At 34.8% G+C, this 26,167-nt stretch overlaps 1 protein-coding gene across 11 annotated transcripts in view; it reads left to right on the plus strand.

Annotated features, from left to right (window-relative positions):
• The window catches only part of ZMYM4 (zinc finger MYM-type containing 4), a 179,666-nt gene that overhangs the window by 138,455 nt on the left and 15,044 nt on the right, over positions 1-26,167 (plus strand). For 7 of the 11 annotated variants that reach the window (XM_057704739.1, XM_057704789.1, XM_057704730.1 and 4 more), the window contains 9 exons: positions 228-346; positions 1,056-1,227; positions 3,512-3,565; positions 3,969-4,148; positions 4,889-4,983; positions 14,140-14,283; positions 16,984-17,152; positions 17,353-17,448; positions 19,876-20,027. In XM_057704739.1, coding sequence (XP_057560722.1) covers positions 228-346; positions 1,056-1,227; positions 3,512-3,565; positions 3,969-4,148; positions 4,889-4,983; positions 14,140-14,283; positions 16,984-17,152; positions 17,353-17,448; positions 19,876-20,027 — 1,181 coding nt within the window. Of the gene's footprint in view, positions 1-227; positions 347-1,055; positions 1,228-3,511; positions 3,566-3,968; positions 4,149-4,888; positions 4,984-14,139; positions 14,284-15,007; positions 15,069-16,983; positions 17,153-17,352; positions 17,449-19,875; positions 20,028-20,576; positions 20,783-26,167 lie in introns of those variants that run through there. The other 4 variants (XM_057704774.1, XM_057704800.1, XM_057704811.1 and 1 more) reach the window with 3 other exon arrangements.

Below are 26,167 nucleotides of genomic sequence, written 5' to 3' on the forward strand. Positions count from 1 at the left end.
GTGCTGTTATACTCAAGCCTTTCTTTGCTATTTCTCCTTTCTGTGAACTCCTGGTATCATAGATACCTCTTTTGAACTGTAAACCTCCACATGCTTTAAAAAAAATTTTAATTAAAATTACACTTGTTTTGAATTACAAGTCTTCATATGCCTAAAAAAATTTTTTTTAGTTAAAATGTTGTTTCTAACCCTCTTTGTTTTTTTCGTGGGTTGTTTTTTTCCATTAGAAGACACTCCAGCTCAGCCCCAAGTTATTGTGGTGCCAGTTCCAGTACCAGTATTTGTACCTATACCTCTTCATCTTTATACTCAGTATACGCCAGTCCCATTTGGAATTCCAGTTCCAGTGAGTAATTATTTAGAGATTAAGGCTAATTTAGTGCACATTTTTCTCCATTAAGATTTGACAGCTCCATAAAAAGACGTTTTACTTGTTGGTAAAATATACCTGACTCTGTTGGCTATTATCATATTGCTGTACAACTTAAATGTGGAGTATATAAAGGATTGCTTCTATTTGTACCCTGCCTTCTCAGAGAAGGTTATGATTTAGCTTTTAAAAAATATTTTAAACACTATAAGACCACTGACATAGAAAAAGATCAGAAATATGTGAGTGCTAGACTCCTAGATTGTAGCAAGGATGAAAAGAGGAATACTGTGATTTACAGGATTCTGACTTTTTATTAAAGAAAAATGTATTCTTTTTTTATTGGAAACATATATTCTCTGGGTACTGAATTCTTAAGAGAAACACTTGTGTGAAAATATTAAGCAAGAAATATAGTCAGAAATAAAACAGAAGTTCATTACCTAATTATTCTTTTAAAGGATTCAGAGACACATTTTGTTACATGTCCAAAAAAGCAGTTACTGAATTTCTATTTAAATGGCTGTAGTCTTATAAAAACAAACTAGCAAGACTGTTTCAATCATTAACAATAGAATATCTTGGATTTGTTTATTATTTTTGTATTTAAATGGTTTCACAGATAATAGTTTTGATGATAGACCTTTTGCCCAAGAAACTCTTCAGTCTGTCCTTGGTTTTTCAGATGCCTGTCCCTATGCTTATTCCATCCTCAATGGATAACGAAGATAAAGTTGCCGAGAGTATTGAAGACATTAAGGAAAAGCTTCCCTCACATCCTTTTGAAGCTGATCTCCTTGAGATGGCAGAAATGATTGCAGAAGATGAAGAGAAGGAGAAGACTCTATCTCAGGGAGGTTGGTATAATTTTAAAGTAAAGAAAGAAAAACACACCTACAGACTTTCAGGTAGCTCAAGTAATTTTAAGTGTTAGTCAGGGGGTTTCTAAAAGCTTTATTTGTGTTTAAATACGAAGTCTAGGGGCTTGTTAAACTTGTTGATAACTCTGAAGCTCTATCCTGTTTATGAAGGAAACTGTTTTGATACAGTTCTTAGTGATTCCAGAAGAATAACCTATAAATCCATGTTTCATGATCATGTTCTGACTTTATGCCTGTAGTCAAAGCCATGGTCTCCAGATAAAAATTACTGTTGTATAATAATCAGCATGTTGGTAGAAGGTAAATAGAATTTTAGGATGGAAAACCATTTGGTTCAAAATAACCTATAGATGGATCCCATTGTATGAGTGTAGAGTAATGATAATAACAATAGTTAACATTTATGTGCTTGCTGTACTCTAGGCATTATCCTGAATGCACTGTGTGCATCGCCTCATTTAATCTTCACAACAGCCCTATGAGGGAGGTACTGTTTACTTTAGGTTCCGCTTTTGGAAAATAGGCTTGCCATGGTTATGAAATCAGGAAATAATGGAATCAGAAGTTGAATCCAGGTCTGTCTGACTCCAAAGAAAGGATTTTAACCAGAACTCAGAAGTTTAAATTCCAGAACAGTTGTTAGCCTTAATTGGCACCTCCTTAATTTGGGGATATAAGAAGAAATACAATCATAAGAAGAGATAGAGGAAATGGTGTTAAAGGTAGTTGAAATGTACAGGTGAATTTTTGCAATGGCCTTTTCATATATCATTAATGAGCCAAGAAGTTACTCTTTCCTGACAATTTTTTTTTTCTGTGATAATTTTTATAAAGCTAGCCACTGGGTTCTGATTTTGCATAATACATTCTAGATGATTTTCAGAACACAGTAGCATTTGAAAAGACTACTGTCAACTTTTCTGTTGTGTTGCAAGTAGGTTTTCAAGTCAGATGTACTCTAAGAGATAGATAAAAAGCTTTTTGTTATTATCCCAAAGTTTCTGGTCTCATTTTGCTCTTCGGTGTACAATCTTTATTATTCTGACTCATTTGTATGTGGATTTTAATGTCACAGGATATTGCCCCATGCTTGATGTTCTAATTTCTAATACTTATTTTGGAAGTTCAGGCAATTCCTGATGATAGACCTCATTTTAAGTTGGCTTCTCTGTTCACATTAATAGTCAGCATTCATCACGTTTCCTCTCTGCAAGTATTGTGACTTTGCCTTAGCCTGCAGTTGAGTCAAACAGAAAAACTTTAAAAACTGAGCTTCAAGACAGACAGTTTCAATTATCATAGTGTAAGTAAAATCAAATGGTTTAGAAATATAAAGGGGGGAGAAATTAATTCCAACTGATAAATTCTGGCTCATTTATTTTTGATTTCAGGGAAAAGAGATAATTTTTTTTTTTGGCTTTTAAAAAAATGTGGTTTTTAGTTTTGTAAATAATGCTTTAAATCTTTAAACTCTTTACTTTTCTTCTTCTTTTTTTTTTTTTTTTTTGGCCTCGTTGTACAGCTTGTGGGATCTTAGTCCCCTGACCAGGGATTGAACCTGGGCCCCAGGAGTGAAAGCACCAGGTCATAACCACTGGAATGCCAGGGAATTCCCTAAACTCTTTACTTTTAAAGTAGTTTATAGGGACTTCCCTGGCGGCCCAGTGGTTAAGACTCTGCATTTCTACTGCAGAGAGCGCAGGTTCGATCCCTGGTCAGGGAACTAAGATCCCACATGCTGCGTGGGGTAGCCAAAAAATTGAAAACAAAACAAAAAAATTAAAGTAGTTTATAATTGATAAAACTTTCTTCTGTTTAGTTCCATGTGCTGATTCCTCATGTATTTATATTCTAAGTCTGTTGGCTTTCTACTGCTTGGTAAAGCATATTTTATTTGGGGAAGGAAAAAAGCAATTTAAAACAGATTTGTCAGCTTATGAGTAAATAAATATTGTGTGTGTGTGTGTGTGTGTGTGTGTGGTGGTTAAAAAAAAGAAAAAGAATTTATGAGATAGCCCAGAATCCAAAATAAAGGTCTCTGTTGCCATGGCTTCTTTCTAACTGCTGTCTAGAAGTGTAACCACTGTTACCAATTGTAATTTCACTGTATTTATCACTAATGCTAAATTTTTATTAATGAATCATTCTTTCTACATATGAAGGCTATTTACATAGACCCTCCCTAGTGCAGTTATTTTGTTGGAGATGCAATTTGTTTTATATATACATATAATTTGACTTACTGTGTGCTTTTCTTTAGGATCCCAAACTTCTGAACAGGAACTTTTTCTAGATACCAAGATATTTGAAAAAGGTTTGTAACTTTAAATGTATTTTGAATCTTAGAAATATTATCCTTTGTTAGTGATACAAACCCATAAAGTATTAGTATCCTTGGATTTAATATTTGCAATTTTAGATGTTTGTAGGGGGCGTCAGATATCTGTGGTTTTGTGCTAATTTATAAAGAGACTAATAAAAGGTACCTCAGATATTTGTTTTAAGAATTAATTGAAATAATGGTCTAAAGTGTGTACCAAGAATGTAAATCCAGTTCTGTGATAGTGGTGAATAAGTTACTTCATTTTTGAGTGTACCCACGGAATTGTCCAGCAACCATACCTGACTTTTTGGTATTTAGGGTTTCAGGGAGGTTTCTGAGCACGTCATGAGTTTTATCTCATTTTGAGTGCTTATTTGTTTTCTATATATTTCAGACCAAGGAAGTACTTACAGTGGTGACCTTGAATCAGAGGCAGTATCTACTCCACATAGCTGGGAGGAAGAATTGAATCATTATGCCTTAAAGTCAAATACTGTCCAAGAGGCTGATTTAGAAGTGAAGCAGTTCTCAAAAGGGGAAACTGAACAGGATCTGGAAGCAGATTTTCCATCAGGTTTGTGCAGTGTAAATTGTCTGCTGAAAGTCCTTTACTAGAAGATTGGCACAACTCTGAATTGACATTATGAAGCAGTTATAAAGTGTGATAACTATCTAGGGCACAAATAGTCCCTGCCTTTGTGGGTATTAATTCATACCATATTATTCTTTATAAGGGGTTAATTTGTTTTTGTTGTTGTTGTTTTTAACTTTCCCACAGTCATAAGGGGTTTTCGCTCTTTTTAAAAATTAATTAATTAATTAATTAATTTTTGGCTGCATTGAGTCTTCGTTGCTGCATGTGGGCTTTCTCTAGTTGCAGTGAGTGGGGGCTACTCATTGCGATGCGTGGGCTTCTCGTTGCAATGGCTTCTCTTGTTGTGGAACACAGGCTTCAGTGGTTGTGGCTCGTGGGCTCTAGAGCACAGGCTCAGAAGTTGTGGCACATGGGCTTAGTTTCTCCGTGGCATGTGGGAGCTTTCCCGACCAGGGCTCGAACATGTGTCCCCTGCATTGGCAGGTGGATTCTTAACCACTGTGCCGCCAGGGAAGTCGCATAAGAGGTTTACTTGATTGTTAATAAGGTTTTTATACATGCTGTTTATCCTTGTTTTCTTAAGTATATAAGTAAAGTCCATATTTTATTATAAACAAAATAATGAATATAGTGATGATTACCTGATATTTCCTCCTTCAACCTAAGTCTTTATTTAGGTCTTATTTATTTCACATTATGCTTTCTCTTGCTTATCATAGAATCCTTTGATCCACTGAATAAAGGACAGGGAATTCAGGCACGTTCCCGAACAAGAAGACGACACAGAGATGGCTTCCCCCAGCCCAGACGAAGAGTAAGCAATAGCTTAATTTTTCTAGCATTTTCTTTTCTTCATTATTTTCCAACCTTGTATTTTTGTGTTTTCGTTTCTGCTTTTTTGAAGTAAAAATCCATATATTTTATTTTACATTTCTTTAGGAGGGACTTTTTATTTTGTTTCTATAATTCAAGGATTTTTCTGTTTTGTTTTTCTAATCCTTGTTACAGACTTTCCTCTTTTTTAAAGTCTCTAAATTTAGGTTTTAAACATATTATAATAATGAGGTTCACTGTTTTATGCAGTGTAGTTATAATAGTGAAGTTCACAAAGACTGTTTTACATGTTGACAGGACTTTCCCATACCAAAATTAAAACAATAATAGCATCCTTTTTAAAAATTAGCTCTACTGAGTTATAATTACATTTAAAAATTCATAGATTTTAAGTGTACAATTTGATAGGCTTTGATAAATGTATTCAGTATGTAACTACCACCACAATCATAACACTTTTCTTGTTCCAAGAAGTTGCCTTGTTACCGTTTCCAGTCAGTCTTCATCTCCAGCTCCTAACAACCACTGATCTGCTTTGCAGATTGATGCAAAATGGTACTGCTTTGCCTTTTCTAAAATTTCATGTAAATGGAATCATATAATTTGTATTCTTCTGTGTTTGGATTCTTTCAGATAGCATAGTATTTTTGAGACTCATCCATATTGTTTCATGAATTGCTAGTTCATTCCTTTTTATTTCTGAGCATTTCATTTTGTGGATAAACCACAGTTTATTTAATTGTTTAACAGCTGATGGAAACTTGGATTATTTCCAGTTTTGGCATTTTAAATAAAGCTGCTGTGAACATTCTAGTATAAATCTCTTTATGAAGAATGTATGCTTTCATTTGGAGAAAGATATCCGGGGTGAAATTGCTAGGTCTTATGTGTATTTTTAACTTTGTAAGAAAGCTGCCAAACTGTTCCAAAGTGGATGTACCATTTTGAATTCCCACCAGCAGTCTGTGAGTTCTGTCTGCTCCATGACTTTACTAATACTTGGTATTGTCAATTTCTAATTTTAGCCATTCCAGTAAATGTGTAGTGGTATTAATTTATGGCTTTAATTTGTATTTTTCTTGTGACTAATATGTGGGCATCTTTTCAAATGTATATTTGCTATTTGTGTATCTTCTTTGATAAAGTGTGTATTCAAAACTATTGCATATTTTTTATTGAGTTGGTTGTCATCTTATTGAGTTGTGTTTTTTTATTATGGATATAATTCTTTTGTCAAATATGACTTTTGCTCCTATTCTGACTTCATTTTTATTTTGCTGATAGTGAAAAACAACTTTTCCCCCATTTCCATGGTTCATTTATTTATTTTGTTTTATTGAGATATAATTGACATACAGCACTGTATAAGTTTAAGGTGCGCAACATACTGACTTGACTTACCTACATCATGAAATGAATACCATAGTAAGATAGTAAACACCCATCATCTCGTATAGATAAAAAATTAAAGAAACTAAAAATTTTTTTTCCTTATTATGAGAACTCTTAGGATTTACTCTCTTAACAACTTTCCTATACAACATAGAGCAGTGTTCATTTTATATATCATGTTGCACATTATATCCTTAGTACTTAATTATCTTAAATGGGAAGTTTGTGCCTTTTGTCTGCCTTTATCCAGTTCCCCCTCCTCCTACCCCACAAATCTGGTAACCACAAATCTCATCTCTTTTTCTAAGAATTTGTTTTTTTTTTTTTTTTTCAAATATAACTGACCTGCAATACTGTTTTAGTTCTTGGAGCACAACATACTGATTTAACATATTTCAAAATGTTCACCAGGATAAGTCTAGCTACAATATTAATATACAAAGATATTACATATTTATAATTGTGACTGTATTCCCCACAGTGTACCTTTTATAACATGACCATGATTCATTTACTTTGTGACTGGAAGCTTGTACCTCTTAATCTCCCTCACCTATGTCTCTCATCTCCCCAACCCCCTCCCCTCTGATAATCACTTGTTTATTCTCTTTGTCTATGATTCTGTTTCTGTTTTGTTATGTTTGTTCATCTGTTTTGTTTTTTAAATACCAGATATGTGAAATCATATACTATTTGCCCTTCTCTGATTTGTTTCACTTACCATAATACCATCTAGGTCTATCCCTGCTGTTGCAAATGGCAAGATTTCATCCTTTTTTGTGGTTGAGTAATAATTCCAGTATGTAACTATATGTGTATGTGTGTGGGGGTGTGTGTGTACACCACATCTTCTTTACCCATTCATCCAGAACACTTACATTGTTTCCGTATCTTGGCTGTTGTCAGTAATGCTGCAGTGGACATAGGGGTGCATATGTATCTTTTTGAATTAAGTGTTTTTGTTTTCTCTGGGTAAAAAATACCTAGAAGTGGAATTGCTGGATCATATGGTAGTTCTGTTTTTAATTTTTGAGGAAGCTCTATACTATTTTCCATAATGGCTGCACCAATTTGCATTCCTACCAACAGTGCATGAGGGTTCCCCTTTTTTACACATTCTCACCAACACTTGTTATCTGTTGTCCCTTTCATAACAGTCATTCTGACAGGTGTGAGGTGATATCTCATTGTGATTTTGACTTGCATTTCTCTGATAATTAGTGATGTGGAGCATCTTTCCACGTGTCTGTTGGCAGTCTGTATGTCCCTTTTGGGAAAATGTCTGTTCTGACCCTCTGCCCATTTTTGTTTGTTTGTTTTGTTTTGGGTTGTTTCTTTTTCATATTGAGTTCTCTGAGTTCTTTATACATTTTGGATATATATATATATATCCCTTTTCAGATATATAATTTGCAAATATCCTCTCCTATTCAGTAGGTTGCCTTTTCATTTTGTTGAGCATTTCCTTTGCTGTGCAGAATCTTTTTAGTTTGATGTGGTCCCATTTGTTTATTTTTGCTTTGGTTGTCTTTACCTGAGGAGCCAGATTAAAAAAAAAAATACTAAAAAAACAATTTACTGAGAAAGACACTGGAACTTACCAAAAAAAAAACAAACAAAAAAAAAAAAACACCCCACATCCAGAGACAAAGGAGAAACTGCAATGAGACGGTAGGAGGGGTGCAATCATGTTAAAATCAAATCCCATAAATGCTGGGTGGGTGACTCACAAACTGGAGAACAGTTATACTGCAGAAGTCCACCCACTAAAGTGAGGGTACTGAGCTCCACGTCAGGCTTCCCAACCTGGGAGTCCAGCAACGGGGGGAGGAATCCCCAGAGAATCAGACTTTGAAAGCCAGCTGGATTTGATTGCTGGACCTCCACAGGACTGGGGGAAACAGAGACTCCACTCTTGGAGGGCACACAAAAAAGTGTGCTCACCAGGACGCAGGGGGAAGGAGCAGTGACCCCACAGGAGACTGAAACAGACCTACCTGCTGGTGTTGGAGGGTTTCCTGCAGAGATGGGGGGCAGCTGTGGCTCACCAAGGAGACGGGGACACTGGCGGCAGGGATTCTAGGAAGTGGTCTTGGGCATGAGCCCTCCCAGAGTCTGCCATTAGCCCCTCCAAAGAGCCTGTAGGCTCCAGTGCTAGGTAGCCTCAGGCCAAACAACCAGCAGGGTGGTAACACAGACCCACCCATTGGCAGACAAGCAGATTAAAGTTTTACTGAGCTCCCCTCACCCAGCCCTACCCACCATCAGTCCCTCCCATCAGGAAGCATGCAGGAGAGTCCTGGATAGCTTCCTTCACAAGAGAGCAGACAGCAGTATCAGCAGTATTTCATCTTGTGGAACTGAAAACCACAGCCACAGAAAGACAGAGAAAATGAAAAAGCAGAGGACTTTGTACCAGATGAAGGGACAGGATAAAACCCCAGAAAAACAACTAAATGAAGAGGAGATAGGCACCCTTCTAGAAAAAGAATTCAGAATAATGATGGTGAAAACGATCCAGGACTTTGAAAAGAGACTGGATGCAGAGATCGAAAAGTTTACCAAAGACCTAGGAGAATTAAAGAGCAGACAAGCAGAGATATGCAACACAATAACTGAAATGAAAAATACACTAGAAGGAACCAATAGCAGATTAACTGAGGCAGAAAGGTGAATAAGTGACCTGGAAGACAGAATGGTGATAATCACTGATGTGGAAAAGAATAAAGAAAAAAGAATGAAAAGAACTGAAGACAGACTAAGAGGCCACTGGGACGATGTTAAACACACCAACATTCGCATTATAGGGGTCCCAGAAGGAGAAGAGAGAAAGGACCTGAGAATATATCGGAAGAGATTATAGCTGAAAACTTCCCTAACATGGAAAAGGAAACAGCTACCCAAGTCCAGGAAGCTCAGAGTCCCAGGCAGGATAAACCCAAGGAGAAACACACCAAGACATATAGTAGTCAAATTGACAAAAATTAAAGACAGAGAAAAGTTACTGAAAGCAACAAGGGAAAAATGACAAATAACATACAAGGGAACTCCCATAAGGTTCACAGCTGATTTCTCAGCAAAAACTCTGCAAGCCAGAAGGGAGTGGCATGATATATTTCAAGTGATGACAGGGAAGAACCTACAACCAAGAATACTCTACCCAGCAAGGATCTCATTCAGATTTGACAGAGAAATCAAAAGCTTTCCAGACAAGCAACAGCTAAGAGAATTCAGCACCACCAAACCAGCCCCACAATAAATACTAAAGGAACTTCTCTAAGTGAGAAATATAAGAGAAGAAAAGGACCTACAAAAACAAAAGCAAAACAATTAAGAAAATGGTAATAGGAACATACATATCGATAATTACCTTGAATGTAAATGGACTAAATGCACCAACCAAAAGACACAGACTGGCTGAATGGATACAAAAACAAGACCCATATATATGCTGTCTACAAGAGACCCACTTCAGACCTAGGGACACATACAGACTGAAAGTGAGGGGATGGAAAAAGACATTCCATGCAAGTAGAAATCAAAAGAAAGCTGGAGTAGCGACACTCACATCAGATAAAATAGACTTCAAAATAAAAAATGTTACAAGAGACAAGAAAGGACACTACATAAAGATCAAGGGATCCATCCAAGAAGAGGAGATAACAATTATAAATATATATGCACCCACTATAGGAGCACCTCAATACATAAGGTAAGTGCTAACAACTATGAAAGAGGAAATGCAAGGCAGAAATAGAGACACAGATGTAGAGAACAAACATATGGACACCAAGTGGGGAAAGCAGGGAGGGTTGGGGAGGAATGAACTGGGAGATTGGGATACCAAATTGTACACTCTAAATATATGCTGTTTATTGTCTGTTAACTGTATCTCAATAAAAGTTCTTAAAAAAAAAAACTTTACTAAAAAATATTACTAAGACGTCAGTTTCCTGCCTGTGTTTACTTCTATGAGTTTTATGGTTTCAGGTTTTTCATTTAAATCTTTAATCCAGTTTTTGTTTAATTTTGTGTATGGTGTGAAAAAGTTGTCTACTTTCATTCTCTTCCATGTAGCAGTCCAGTTTTCCCAACACCATTTATTGAAGAGGCAGTCTTTTTCTCTACGTACAATGTGTTCTAACCTCTTTTGTTGTAGATTAATTGACCATATAAGCATGGGTTTAGGTCTGGGCTCTCCATTCTGTTCCATTGATCTATGTATCTGGTTTTGTGCCAGTACCATACTGTTTTGATTATTGTAGTTTCTAGTATAGTTTGAAATCAAGGAATATGCTACCTCCTTATCATGAGAATGATATATTTTTCCATTTGTTTGTTTAATCTTCAGTTTCCTTCATCAGTGTCTCACAGTTTTCTCAGTTGGGTCTTTTACCTCCTTAGTTAGATTTATTCCTAGGTATTTTATTCTTTTGGATGTGATTGTAAATGGGATTGTTTTAAAAATTTCTCTGGCAGTTTGTTATTGGTGTGTAGAAATGCAACAGATTTTGTATATTTTGTATCATGCAACTTTACTGAATTCATTGGTGAGTTCTCATAGCTTTTTGGTAGTGTCTTCTGGATTTCCTATGTATAGTATCATGTTATCTGCAAACAGTGACAGTTTTTCTTTTTCCTTTGCAATTTGGATTCCTTTTATTTCTTTATCTTCTCTGATTGCTGTGGCTAGGACTTCTAATACTGTGTTGAATAAAAGTGGCAGAGTGGGCATCCTTGTCTTATTCCTGATCTTAGAGGAAATGCTTCCAGTTTTTCATCATTCATTATGATGGTAGCTGTGGGTTTGTCATATATAGCCTTTATTACATTGGGGTATGTTTCCACTTTAGCCATTTTGTAGAGAATTTTTATCATAAGTAAATGTTGAATTTTGTCAAAGGCTTTTTTTGCGTCTGTTGAGATGATCATGTGACTTGTATACTTCAGTTTGTTAATGTGGTATATCACATCATTTGGTTTGCAAATACCAACCTGTCATTGCATCCATGGGATAAATCCCACTTGCTCATGATGTGTGATCCTTTTAATGTACTGTTGAATTTGGTATGCTAATATTTTGTTCAGGATTTTTATATGTATGTTCATCAGTGATATTGGCCTATAGTTATCTTTTTTGTGGTCATCTGCTTTCGGTATCAGGGTGATACTGGCGTTGTAGAATGAATTCATGTTCCTTCCTCTACTATTTTTTGTAATAGTTTGAGAAGGATAGGTGTTAATTCTTATTTAAATGTTTGGTTGACCATCTGTGAAGCTGTCTGGTCCTAGACTTTTGTTTGTTCAGAGTTTTATGATAAGTGATTCAATTTCATTACTGGTAATTTGTCTCTTCATATTTTTTATATATTTCTGAGTCAGTCTTAGGAGATTATATATTTCTAGAAATTTGTCTATTTCTTCTAGGTGGTCCTTTTGGTGTATAATTGTTCATAGTAATCTCTTAAGATCCTTTATATTTCTGTGTTGTTTGTTGTAACTTCTCTCTTCTCTTTTTTTTTTTTTTTCTTTTTAATTTATTTGACCCCTGTTTTTTCCTTGATGAGTCTGGCTGAAGTTTTACCCACTTTGCTTATCTTTTAAAAAGATCAGCTCTTGGTTTCATTGATCTTTTCTATTTTTTTAGTTTCTACTTATTTCTGCTCTGATCTTTATGATTACTTTCCTTTAACAGCTTTGGGTTTTCTTTTTCTTTTTCTAGTTCCCTTAGGGTATGTAGTTAGGTTGTTTATTTGAGATTTTTCTTGTTTCCTTTGGTAGGCTTGTGTCACTATAAACTTAACTATTAGAACTGTTTTTGCTGTATGCTATAGATTTTGGATCATTGTGTTCATTTTCATTTGTCTCCAGGTATATCTTGATTTCCTTTTTAATTTCTTCAGTGACCCATTTGTTGTTTAATAAAATATTGTTTAGTCTTCTGTTTTGTTTGTTTTTTATAGTTTTTTCATGTCATTTGTTTCTTGTCTCATAGCATTGTGGTTGAAAGAGATGCTTGATATGATTTCATTCTTCTTAAACTTACTGAGACTTGTTTTGTGGCCTAGCAAGTGATCTCTATCCTAGAGAATGTTCCATGTGAACTTGAAAAGAATGTGTGTTCTGTTACTTTTGGGTGAAGTATTTTACGTGTGTGTGTTTATGTTTATTTATTCTGTATATAGCTGTTAAATCCATCTATTGTAATGTGTCATTTATGGCTGGTGTTTCCTTCTTTATTTTCCTTTTTTATCATCTGTCCTTTGATGTAAGTGAGATTTTAAAGCCTCCTACTGTTGTGTTACTGTCAGTTTCTCCATTTATATCTGGTAATGTTTGCTTTATGTATTTCCCATCCTCTCACATTCAGTCTTTGTGTGTTTTTAGATTTGATGTGAGTCTCTTGTAGGCAGCACATGTATGGGTCTTGTTTTTGTATCCATTTAGCCACACTTTGTCTTTTTATTCTTGGACTTTTCCCAGGTTAGGGACATTTTCAGCTGTTGTCTTCAAATATGTCCTCTGCTCCTTTCATGCTCTCTTCTTTCAGGACCTCTATAATGTGAATGTTAGTACCCTTGAAGTTGTCTCAGAGGTCTCTTAAACTGTCCTCATTTTTTAAAGTTCTTTTTCCTTTTTCTTTTCAGTTTGAGTGATTTTTGATTACACTGTCTTGCAGTTTGCTGATCTTTTCCTCTGTATCATTTAATCTCCTGTTAATTCCTTTTATTTCAATTTCTGTATTTTTCAGCTCTGTTTCTTCTTCATATTTTCTAACTCTGTTAGAAACTTCTAACCTCTCAGTGTGTTCATTCTTCTGAGTTCTTTGTGCATCCTTACAGTCATTACCTTGAAGTCTTATTGGGTAGAATGCTTCCTTTGGAACATATTCCTTTCTTGCCTCATTTTGCCTAGTTCTTTGTTTTTATTTCTATGTATTTCATAGGTTGGTTCCATTTACCAATCTTAGATAAATGACCCTATATAAGAGACATCCTACGGGACCGAGCAGTGCTATATGCTCTAGGGGTGCCTTCTGTATGCACTTCATGGGCCCTTATGTTATGACAAGCTGACTACTGTGGGTGTGCTGGTGATCATGGCTGTCCCCCAGACTTGTTGGTTGCCAGACCCTGTCTAATGCAGAAGCCTTCAGCCTGGTGTGGCTAGCTGCAGCCCGGGGAGTTCTGGTCCTGATGCTGGCCCACTGGTGGGCAGGGCCAGGTCATGAGGCAGCTGGCTGCAGAGCCCTGAGGGGTTCCCAAGCTAGTACTGTCCTGCTGGTGGGTGGGAATGGGTGGGGGGGTGGGTATTCTGGCTCTGGTTTTGACCCACTGGGATATGGGCTGAGTCCTGACACAAGTGACTGCAGGGCTGCAGTTGTTCCCAGGGGCTAGTGTCTGCTCTCTGGTGGGCAGGGCCAGGATTCATGGCGTCTCAGGGCTGGTGCCAGCCACTGGTGGGTGAGGCTGTATCCTGGGGCTAGTTCTGGTCCATTGGTGGGCAGAGCTGATACTTGCTAGCACCAGTGTTCTCACTGTAGCGTGAGCTCCCCAAAATGGCTGCCGCTAGCATCTGTGTCCCCAGGGTGAATCCTAGTTTCCTCTTGGCTCTCTGGGAGGCTCTCCAAAATCAAGCGGGGCTGACCCAGGCTCCTTTCAAATTACTGCTTTTGCCCTGGGTCTTGGAGTATGTGAGATTTTGTGTGCACCCTTTAAGAGTGGGAATCTCTTCTTTCTTACAGCCCTCTGGCTCTCCTGAAAACAAGCCCTGCTGGCCTTCAAAACCAAGTGTTCTAGAGGTTTGTCTTCCCAGTTCAGGACCCCTGGACTGGGGAGCCCTACATGAGACTCAGACCTCTCACTCCTTGGGGAGAACACCTGCAATTGTGATTATCTTCCCATTTGTGTGTCACCTAACATGGTGGCGTTGATCTTGATTATACCGTGTCTCTCTCCTCTCCTACCCATCTTGTAGTTCCTTCTTTGTATTTTTAGTTGTACAAGGTCTTTTCTGCTAGTCTTCATGTCATTTTTATGGAAAGTTGCTCTGTACATAGTTATAGTTTTGGTGTGCCCAGGGGAGGAGGGGAATGCAGTGTCTTCCTACTCTGCCATTTTGGCCACCCACACCAGGACAGAACTTTTTAATTTTGAGGAAGCCCACTTTATCAGTTTTTATTCTTTTGTAATTTATACTTTTTATTATCCCATCTAAAAATCTTTCCTTAACTATGGTAATTAAGATATTCTCTTACATTTTCTCCTGGTTTTATAATTTTGTCTTTTATGTTTTCTGTGATTCATTTGAGATAGTTTTTATATATAAGTTAAGGCAAGTGTCAAATTTCATTTTTTGTGTGTATATGGATACACAGTTGTCCCAATACCACTTTTATAAACACTATCTTTTCCCTTTCAGTTACATTGGCATTTTTGTTAAAGTCAACTGACCATATATGTCTTGGTCTGTTTCTGAAACTCTATTCTGTTCCATTGATTTACATGCCTATTTTTATACCAGTACTAACTGTCTTGATTAATGTAGCTTTTTTACAGTGAGTCTTGAAATCAGGAATGTAAGTCTACCATCTTTGTTCCTCTTTTTCAAAGGTTTTGTTTGAATTTCCATACACATTTTAGAATCAGCTTGTCAATTTCTACAAAAAAGTCTGCTGAAATTTTGATTGGGGCTGTTCTTAAACCATAGATGAATTTGCGAAGAATTGACATCCTAGCAACTTTGAGTCATCCAATCCATAAAGATGGTATCTTTCACCTTTATTTAGATTATGTTAATTTCTCCCAACAGTGTTTTGTATTTTTCATTGTACAAGTCTTATACTTTCTTAAATTTATCTAATAAGTATTTTTAATATATTTTTGGTCCTGTTGTGAATAGCATTATTTTTAAATTTCCTTTTCTATTGTTCTTCATTGACATATAGACACAGAGATGGTTTTGTATATTGACTGTATATACAGTGATTTTGCTCAACTAAAATCTTTAGAATTTTCTACCTACACAGTCATATTATCTGTGAATAAAGGCAGTTTCACCTTTTACTTTACAATCTTAGTGCATTTCCTTTCTTTTTTTGATTTATTGCATTAGGAAGGATCTTTAGTACAATGTTTAATATAAGTAATGAGTGCAGACCTTCATGCCTCTTCCCGATTTTAGGGAAATGTTCAGCGTTGCAATATTAAGTACGATGTTACCTATGTGTCTCTCATAGATGACCTCTGTCAAGGTCAGGAGGTTCTCGTCTGTTTCTAATTTGCTCAGTTTTTGTGATTGTGTTTTGAACTTTGTCAGGTGGTCTCTTGAGATAATCATCTGTTTTTTTTTTTTTCTGAGCCTTTTAAAATGGTGAATATTACTTTTTGAAATGATTAACTAACCTTGCTTTTATGGGATGAACACTGCTTTCTTTTGATGTTTTTATTCTTTTATATATTGCTGGATTCGGTTTGCTAATATTTTTTAAGCTTTTAAGTGTCTCAGTTTAAAAGAGGTATTGATCTGTAGTTTTCCTGTGATGACTTTATCTGGCCTTCCTGTCAGGTTAATAGTAACGTAAAGTGAGTTAGTGTTCCTCCTCTTCTGTTTTCTTAAATATAAATTATATAATTACCTTAATTCTTGGGTAGACTTCAACAGTGAAGCCATCTGGGTCTGGAATTTTTTTTGTGGGAAGGTTTTAAAATATGAATTGAATTTCTCTGGCTATTTAGGTTATCTATTTCTTCTAGAGCAAGCTTTGTTAGTTTGTGTCTTTCAAGAAATTTGTTCAGTTTATCTAAGCTGTTGAGTTTATTGTCATAATGATGTTCATAGTTTTCTCTTATTATTCTTTTTATGTCTGTAGGATCAGATGTTGACAATTTGTATCTTCTCTGTTTTATCCCTGAGCATTCTAGCTAGAGATTCATCAATTTTTTTAACCTTCTAAAAGTACCAGCTTTTCATTTTATTGGTTTTTTTCTATATCTTTTTTTCATTGACTTTTGCTCTTAGTTTTATTATTTCCTTATAAGCACTGCTTTAACACTATTACATAAATTTTGATATGTTTTGTTTTCACTTTTACTTAAGTTCAAAATATTCTCAAATTGCATTTGTGATTTCCTCTTAACATGTGTTGTTTAATTTCTAATTTTTAAGGATTTTTCTAACATTATTCCATTACTGATTTCTAGCTGAATTCCTTTATAGTTAGAGAATTTATTGAGGCTTGTTTTATAGCCATTCTATTTGCGTGTTCTATGAAATAGACTTGAGTGGTAGTAACTGTTATTCATACCTCATTGGGTGGGTCCAGTATCTGCAATGTAGTAAAAACTCAGATGTTAGTGATTATTACAGTATTATCCTCTATACTTTAATTCTTTCTTTTTTTCTTTTCTTATATGGATTGGATTAGATAACTTCTAAAGCTCTTTCTAGCTCTAAGAACTCTGAATCTTTGGGATCTAGTACTGAATTCCATTTTCTGTAAATTTATGCCCATTCTGTTTTGAGAACCACCATTCCTAAAGATACAAAACTAAATTTTGTATTCTGTAAATTTTTGGAATTCTTACAGGGACGGAAGAAGTCTATAGTGTCTGTGGAGCCCAGGAGTCTTATTCAAGGAGCCTTTCAAGGGTGCTCAGTGTCTGGGATGACACTGAAATACATGTATGGGGTAAATGCCTGGAAGAACTGGGTTCAGTGGAAAAATGCCAAGGAAGAGCAGGGGGATCTGAAATGTGGTAAATACACAGCATGAATTTGTGTCTTGATTTAGGGGGTGGGAGGAATACAGATAAATAAAGTCATAAATCTACTCAAAATAGATAAATACTGTCACAAATCCCGTAAGACTTTGATTTTGGCTTTACTTAATAAAACAATTAAGGGAAAAAAACCTATCTTTATTTAAACTTCTCGTTAATTTTTCTTTCTTTGTCAGGAGTTGAACATGCCTCATCTAGCCCATGTTCTGACCCTTTAGGAAGTGCTCAAGACCATGCACTCTCTCAAGAATCTTCAGAGCCAGGCTGTAGAGGTAAAACTTCTCTCCTTGTGATCTAAATTGCTTGTAATATCATTGTTAGTTTTAAATTTGTAAATGGAATGTTTAAAATTATTTAAAATTTGAAGTTTATGTTTAAAAGATAAATTAATATCCACTCCCAGTTTTAAAGAGCTTGTTTTAAAGGTGAGGTTGTATCCTCTGATCATGAGTTTCTTATGCAAATATAAGGAATTTTGTTTTTTTCTAATACTATGCAAGTAGCTCAAATCTGTCTTTGAGCCCTATATCTGTAGAATAACCTACATGGAACCCAGTGCAACACTGTTTGTTGTTGTTGTTGTTAAGAAGAATACCTGGAAAAGCCTTGTTTTATCCTTAGGAATTTTTCCTATCAAGGAGCTGTATATGATTGCCCAGGTTTTTGGATTTCACTTTTGGAGCCAAGAAATTTGGAACCCAATAAACAGTTCAAATAGAGCAACACTGTATAATTTTATAACCCTAATCATTAGCTTTTTTTTTCCCCTGGTTTTGTTGTTCAGTTCTAAACTTTGATTTTAGTTTCTATTCTGCTTTTTTATTATCTGTGTTTTGTGTAGGATACTTACACAATCTTTGTGGAATGAGATGGGGCAGGAATGGCTATGTCCTTGTAACTAGATTTTTTGCCCCTTTCTAACTGTGCCTTCTCTCTAATACCTGGGTGATTGCATGCAATCTTGGCTTCACTCAGCCTACCCTCTTTATTGGAGCAGTTTGTTGCTGCTGTGGTCTGTGACTGACTCACTGAGTTCCCATAGATCAATTATAATTTTTCTTTTCCAGAGTGATGTAAATATACTCCTCTTAAGGAGGTTTACTTGACCTTTCACCTTCCACTTTGAGCCAAACATTTTTAAAAAAGAAGGAGGGGTAGGGACTTCCCTGGTGGCCCAGTGGTTAAGACTCCAGCTCCCAGTGCAGGGCACGCAGGTTCAGTCCCTGGTTGGGAAACTAAGATCCTGTATGCGGTTGGGGAACTAAGATCCCAGTGCAGCCAAAATATAAATAAATAAAACACTGGATATGCAAATCAACTATACTTCAATTTAAAAATTAAAAAGTTTTTAAAAAGAAAGAAAGAAGGAGGGGTAGTGAGAATGGAGAAGTAATATTGTATTAGACTACCAGGCCTAAATGCAGTAGCCACAGGGATGCCTACTCATTTCAACTACTTATCCAAAAAATACTGACTGACTATATCTATCGCTTATCAGGTATGGTGGTAGGTACTCAGGTGAAAAGGTCAGCCATGGTTCTTGCCCTCATGAATCACCTATTTCAGTTTGCAAAACCAACTCAGGAGAGCTCAAGTGTACCTTTGGAAACATGCAGTCTTTTCTAAATGCAGAAAAGCAATAACTAGAAAGGCTGTTTCAACTGATCCCATAGTGTGGACCAGTCTGTTGCAGTAAGATCTCTACAAGTCAAATTAGCTAACTCTCCTGCCTTAAACTAATTCAGTTCTCAATTGTCTTCAAAATCTTAATATCTGAGGCTTACCATGATCTGCCCCCATCTGTCCTCTTTTCTTTTCTCTTTTTTAAAAAACTCGTATTGGAATGTGGTTGCTTTACAGTGTTTCGTTAGCCCCCATGTACAACAAAATGAGTCAGCCATACACATACAGATATCCCCTCCCTTTTGGACTTCCCTCCCATTTAGGTTACCACAGTGCATTAGGTAGAGTTCCCTGTGCTATACAGTATGTTCCCATCAGTTGTCTATTTTATACGTAGTATTGTCCTATTTTCTGCTGTATACTTAAGTCCCCTGAACCTTTTCACTTTTGTGGCCCAGCACATACTATATTTTCCAGCATTTTCAAAGGCGTGAAGTTGTTATACTGGAAGTGTTCTATATTCAAATAAATATGACTTAAAGGAAGTTAAACAGCATTCTTTTCTGCAGATATCTCCAGTCTTTAATATATTAAAAAACACTGTGAATTCTTTAGAGGCAGATATAGTATACTGCTGTTTTCCAAATTTATCGGATCTTAGAAACCCATTTTTCTCGAGCTCTCACATGATTAGTATTTTGTGGAGTATACTTTGGGAAATCTTTTTATATCCTCAGATTGGAATTCTTTATCCCCTTGTTTAATTCTTCTCCACCTTTCACTTTCTCCAGAATCTAACACGACCCTTCCCTGTCTATTAGATGGCCTTTATTTGTTTTCATAGAATTTTATTTATATAAATCCCCTGTCATAGCACCTGTTACATCATATGTGCTGCGTTGTGTTTATTTCTTTAACTAACAAAGCCTTGAGATCAGGATCTGTCTTTAATCCATGTATTCACCAGTGTACACCACAATAGCTGGGGCAGTGTAGTCACTGTTTATTCAGTGAATTTAGTAATGTTATTATTTTTCTATAAGTTAGTATTTCAGATGTTTTCTACCTTTCCACAGTCCGCTCTATCAAGCTGAAGGAAGATATTCTGTCCTGCACTTTTGCTGAGTTGAGTTTAGGCTTATGCCAGTTTATTCAAGAAGTGCGGAGACCAAATGGTGAAAAATACGATCCAGACAGTATCTTATATTTGTGCCTTGGAATTCAGCAGGTATGAAATTCAATAATTGTTATGAAATCCATTGCATTTTTAATAATTCTGATAGAACTTGTGAATTAAGCTGAAAAATTATAGTATATATTGTTTGTTTGGTATTGCTCTTATACTCTCTTCTTAATGAACCACTGACCCTGATTTAAAAGTCTTGGTCATATAAGCTTTTTGTAAGTTAAATTGAGACTGTTAGAATAATAGAAAATGAGGTTGGTGCATTTTATTGCTAAATGCGCAAAAAAGACATAAATAGCAATTCACAAAAGAAGTGACATAGGTGATTTGACATAGGTGACTCTGTGTATGTATGTATGTATTTATATGAATTATGTAGTCTCATTTAAATTTTAAATGCAAATTAGAAGAATGTATCAGTATTTGTCTATCACATTAGCAAAAATAAAGGAATTATACACTCATTGATACGAGTTCTGTGAGATGGGTTAATCTTCATAGTTGGTGGTAATTAGTACATACTTTCTAGAAAGTGGTTTTGAACATATGTTTCAGAAATATTTTTGAATGTTCATATTCTTTCACCGATAGTTCATTTTTGGGGAATCTGTCAAAGCTCTGAAGTTCAGACACCATTGCCCAAAACTGGAAATCACCTCAGTGTCCACCAAGGTGTGATGATTAAGTAAATTATAGTATACTTATAAAGTTGTATATTATGTAGCCAATAAAACTTATTTACAAAGTGACTTCTAGTACCACATGAAAATATTAATACTAAAGCATTAAGTGAACAAAGTAAGAATATATAGTCTATGTATATCGCTATATGTTAACGGACAGTGGATTAGAAACCATTCATATAAATACATAATAAAATGAAATGCATGAAAAATGTTTACAGTAGTTCTCATCTCGGGGTGATGGAACTCTGAATGTGATTGATTTTTTTCTTTTCTCTATTTGCCAAATTTTATTCCCTTTGTATTGGAGGGGGTGTTATTTTATTTAGGCATGTATTTGTTGTTAAAGTTTCATGTTTTAATTATGAAAGTAGTATGTGCTCAGTTAACTACTAAAACACTAAGCGAAGGCATATAAAGAAAAATTAATCTCTGTCCATTCCCACTCTGAGGTAACCAATGTTTGCAGCATGATAAGTGACCTTCTATATCTTTTTTTTTTTTTTATTGGAGTATAGTTGACTCACTTCTGTACCTTATGTGCCATGCATTTATACATGTGTAGATGTTTGTTAGTAGTTTTTGTTTTGCTTAGTTTTCAGCAGAATGGGTGCCATACTATACACACTTTTTGCGGCTTGCTTTTCTCAATCTCTGTATCCCTCCAGGTGACTATAAATCAAATTCCTTCCTTTAAAAAAGAAAGTCACATAATATTGCGGAGTATGAATGTACTCAGCCTTTCCTCTTTTATATATTCAGGTGTTTCTCCCTCCTCTTCTCTTACTCTTACAAACAGTGCTTCAGTAAGTATTTTGTTTGCATACCCAATGAGCTGGTGCTTTTATTTCTAGGTTAAGCCATATATATTTTTTTCTAATTTTAAGATATTTTCACATTACTTTCCAGAATAGTTGTAGTAATTTACGATTTTACCAGCAGTGTGTGTGAGTGCCTATTTCTTGAATCCTCTTTACCACTCTTCTTTTTAATGTTTATTATTCTAATGAGTTTTAAAAAATGTTATATTGTGACTCTAATTTGTTTTTTTCCAGTTGTTGTGAAGTAAAATATCTTTTTTTATGTTGTTGGTCATTTAGAGTGTTCCTATCTAGCTATAGGATCTCTTTTATATTAGGGATATTGATTCTAATATAAGTGATTAAAATAAATTTTTCTAGTGTATTTTTGTCTTTCAGTTTTTGTGTATGTTATGTTTTACTATTCAAAAAGTTTTGTTTTTTACATAGTCCAATATGGATATATTTTCCTATATAGTTTCTGGGTTTTCCAGTTGCTTAGAATGGTCTTCATACTTAAGTATTTAAATTCTCATCAATTTCTTTCTAAAATAATTGGAGTTTTTTGGATTGACATCTTTAATATATCTGAAATTCATTTTTATATATGAGATAAGTATGTTTCTGTTGAATAACATTTCTGAGGGGTAGCTAGTTATGCAAGCAGCATTTGCTTTTCCACAGAATCAAAATGGCACCTTTGTTACTTAATAACTTTCCCTTACTTTCCATCCAATTTCTGGACAGTAAAAGACATTTTTAGAAGTTGCATATGAGAGGACTTTTATGGATTCTTTCAACAAAAATTTGAGAACCTATTATGTGTGTCATTTTTGCTTAGGTAAAAATTGTGAATATTCTGGACACACTTCCTGACTTTGGAGTTTATAATATTATGTATCTAAAGAACATTTTCTAATTTTATCAATACAGATGTCAAGAAATAAGATGTTTTGTGGTATTTATTAACATTCTAATGATTTGAATATAATCAAAACATATGTGATCATTGCTAGGATTTCAGTCAAAAACATTTGAGTACTTTACATGTCAGACACTTTGCTGTATATAAATATACTCTATTTGTGAGACAAATCATAAACATGTTAAAGTTTTTGCCTAATATATTTCTGTTATTTGTTTCTATTAATAAATGACTTAATATAACAGTACTATTAAAAAGAGTCCATAGGTTAACAAATTGCCAGATGACTTATAGAAAGTAAATTGTCATAAACCTTTTATCAATTTTGACAAGAAATAAACTTTCCTTAACTGTAAGGAATTTTAAAAGTTTACTTATGTTGACATCTCAATTTGCTTCCTCTTTTTTTATTTTTTTCTGATTATAAATGTAGTTATGCTAATTGTAAAGAATTTTGAAAATGCATAAAAATGTAAAGAAACTAAACTCAACTGTAATATCAGCACTTTGACTGTTAACATTAGCTAGGAACGATAATTGGCAAAAGAAACAAATAGTCAAGTAACAGAAGAAAATCAAAAGATTGCTAATAGATAAAATGTACCAGGAGTACCTAACAATCATTTACTGTGTATGCTGTGTTTTAATATAAGCACATTCATATAGTAACTCAATTGTTAGTGTAGTCCAATGATGTATACAACTAATATCATCATCATTTTCTGTTGAGGAACGTAAGGCATAGTGAGTTAAATAACTTGCCTAAGGTCTTAAAGGTAGTAAGTGGCAGGGCCAAGGTGTAAACCCAGGTAGTTCAGCTTCAGGGTCCATGCTTATGATTACTGTGTTGGGCTGCCTCGCTAATAGAAAAGGTGATCAGCTGTAATCAGGGAAAGTTTTCACCCATCAGATGGACTAAAAATTTGAAAGATGAGAAGTTTGATACTACCAAGTATTAGTAAAGATATATGTACACTGTTGGAGGCCTTTTGAGAGGACAAGTTGACAGTGACTATTAAAACTTTAAATGCATATGGATTCTTAAGTCTAAGCAAATCCATTGATCAGTGTCTTTCCCATGAAGAAATGCCCACAAGTACATAGAAAAACATACAGTGGTATTTTCATTGTAACATTGTTTTTAACAGCCAGAAATTAGAAACCACCAAAGAGTACCTCAAAAGAGTAATGGTTCAATCAAATATATGTCCATACTATTAAATATCATACAGTAGTTTACAAGGAATGAATTGCTTCTGTATGTTTTGACATGGAAAACTCTTGGAGACATGCATTTTAAATAGTAACTTGTAAAAGTATATGTGTAGTATAATATTTATATTATGGTAAAATACACATAATATAAAATGTACAGTTTTAAAGTATACAGTTCATTGTTATTAAGTACATTCATGATGTTGTGCAGCCATCACCACTATCTCGTTCTAAAGCTTTATCACCCTAAATGGAAACCCCATAACCATTAAGCTGTCACTCCCTTACCCCCTCCATCTAGTCCCTGGCAACCATAAATCTGCTTTCTATCTGTATGGGTTTGCCTCTTCTAGATATTTCATATAAGCAGAATGTTACAGTTTGTGGCCTCTTATGTCTGGCCTCTTTCACTTAACATAATGTTTTCAAGGGTCATCTGTGTTGTAATATGAATCAGTACTTTGTTTCCTTTTTTGGTCAAATTATTCTTCTGTTGGATACACCACATTGTTGGATATGTCGTGTGCTGATGGACATTTGAGTTCTTTCCACCTTTTGGCTACTATGAATAGAGAGTGCTGCTGTGAACATTTATATACAAATTTTTGTTTGAACACCTGTTTTCATGTCTTTGGGTATATGCCTAGGAGTGGAATTGCAGGATCAAATGGTAACTCTATGATTAGCTTGTTGAGGAACCACCAGACCATTTCCCACAATTTTACACTCCCAGCAGCAATATCTATGAGTGCTACATTATCTCCACATACGTGAAAAAAAAAAAAGTCATCCAGTGGGTATGAGGTGGTATCTCATTGTGGTTTTGCCTCGCTTTTCCATAATGACTAATGACATTGAACATTTTTTCATGTACTTGGCCATTTGTATAGCCTCTTTAGGGAATATGTCTAAATCCTTTGCCCATTTTAAAATTGGGTAGTTTGCCTTATTGTTGTTGAGTTGTAGGATTTCTTTTTATATTCTGGATAGTAAACTCTTACTAGATTTGTGATTTTTAAATATTTTCTCCCATTCTCTGGGTTTTCTTTTCGCTCTCTTGGTTGTGTACTTTCATGTACAAAAGTTTTTAATTTTTGTGAAGTTCAGTTTATTTTTTCTGTTTTTACTTGTGCTTCGAGTTCATGAAGATTTACTTCTATGTTTCCTTTTAAGAGTTTTATGGTTTTAGCTCTTATGTTTAGGTCATTGATCCATTTTGAATTGATTTTTATATCAGGTGAGGTAGGGCTGTATTTGAGTTAGGGATAACTAGATATGTGGATGTCCAGTTCTCCCAGCACCATTTGTTGAAGAGACTGCTCTTTTTCCATTCAGTGGTCTTGACATCCTTGTCAAAAATCATTTGGCTAAATATGTATGTGTTTATTTTTAATACTTGGTTTATATGGCTGTTCTTATGGCAGTACACACTATTTTGATTACTGTAGCTTTGTAGTAAGTTTTGAAATTGGGAATGTGATTCCTCAAGATTCTTTTGGCTTTTCGAGGTTCCTTGTAATTTAATATCAATTTTAGGATCAGCTTTTCCATTTCTTCAAAAAATAAAAACTGAACCTTTGGGATTTTGATAGGATTGCATTGAATCTGTAGATTGCTTTGGGGAATATTGCTATTTTAACAATATTTTCTTCAGACCCATGAGTACAAGATGTTTTTCTTAGGTCTTCTTTAATTTTAGCAGTTTTATGTAGTTTTAAGTGTGAAAATCATGTACCTCCTTGGTTAAATTTATTCTTAAGTATTATTCTTTCTGATACTATTGTAAATGGAATTTTCTTAATTTTCTCTTTGGTTGTTCATTGCAGTTGATTTTATGTTGCTAATATTCTGCAGCTTTACTGAGTTCATTTATTAGGTCTAATAACGAGTTTTTTTATGGACTGTTTAGAATTTTCTATATACAGGTTCATGTCACTGCAAATAGACATAGTTTTACTTCTTCCTTTCCTATTTCAGTGCTTTTCATTTCTTTTTCTTGCCTGATTACTCTGGGTAGGATTTCCTGTACAATGTTGAATAGAAGTGGTATTTTTATCTTGTTCCTGATCTAAGGGAGAAGTGATTTTTTTTTTAAACCCAAGTATTTTATATGTATTCATGTTTGAATAAATGTACAAAACTCAACCCTGTGTATTCATAAAGGAAATTTTTTTAAAGATTGAAATTACCCCTGACTGTTAACAGTAATTGCCTTTGTGTAGTGAGTTTGAGTATATCTTTCTTCCACCTTTTCTGTATTTTAAACTCTTTCCATAATGAGGATGTAATATTTTTAAGTTGTGAAAATAACTTTATTAAAATAAAGAAGAAAATGAAGAATACTTTTCAACAACAAAACTGTAATCTGGCAGTACAATCATAAATTGCCTTTGAAGAGACCTATAAAAATGCACATTGAAATGGTGTGTAATTTTTATTAGCCAGAGTAAATTTAAGTGGAAATAAAAATTTACTGCAAGTCATACATAGATCAAAAACGAGGAAACCAAGATAGCTGTAGATAAATAAATTTAAAATACCCAGTCTTAAAAACACCAA

Source organism: Hippopotamus amphibius, chromosome 1 (genome assembly GCF_030028045.1).
Source record: "Hippopotamus amphibius kiboko isolate mHipAmp2 chromosome 1, mHipAmp2.hap2, whole genome shotgun sequence".
Taxonomy (NCBI): domain Eukaryota; kingdom Metazoa; phylum Chordata; class Mammalia; order Artiodactyla; family Hippopotamidae; genus Hippopotamus; species Hippopotamus amphibius.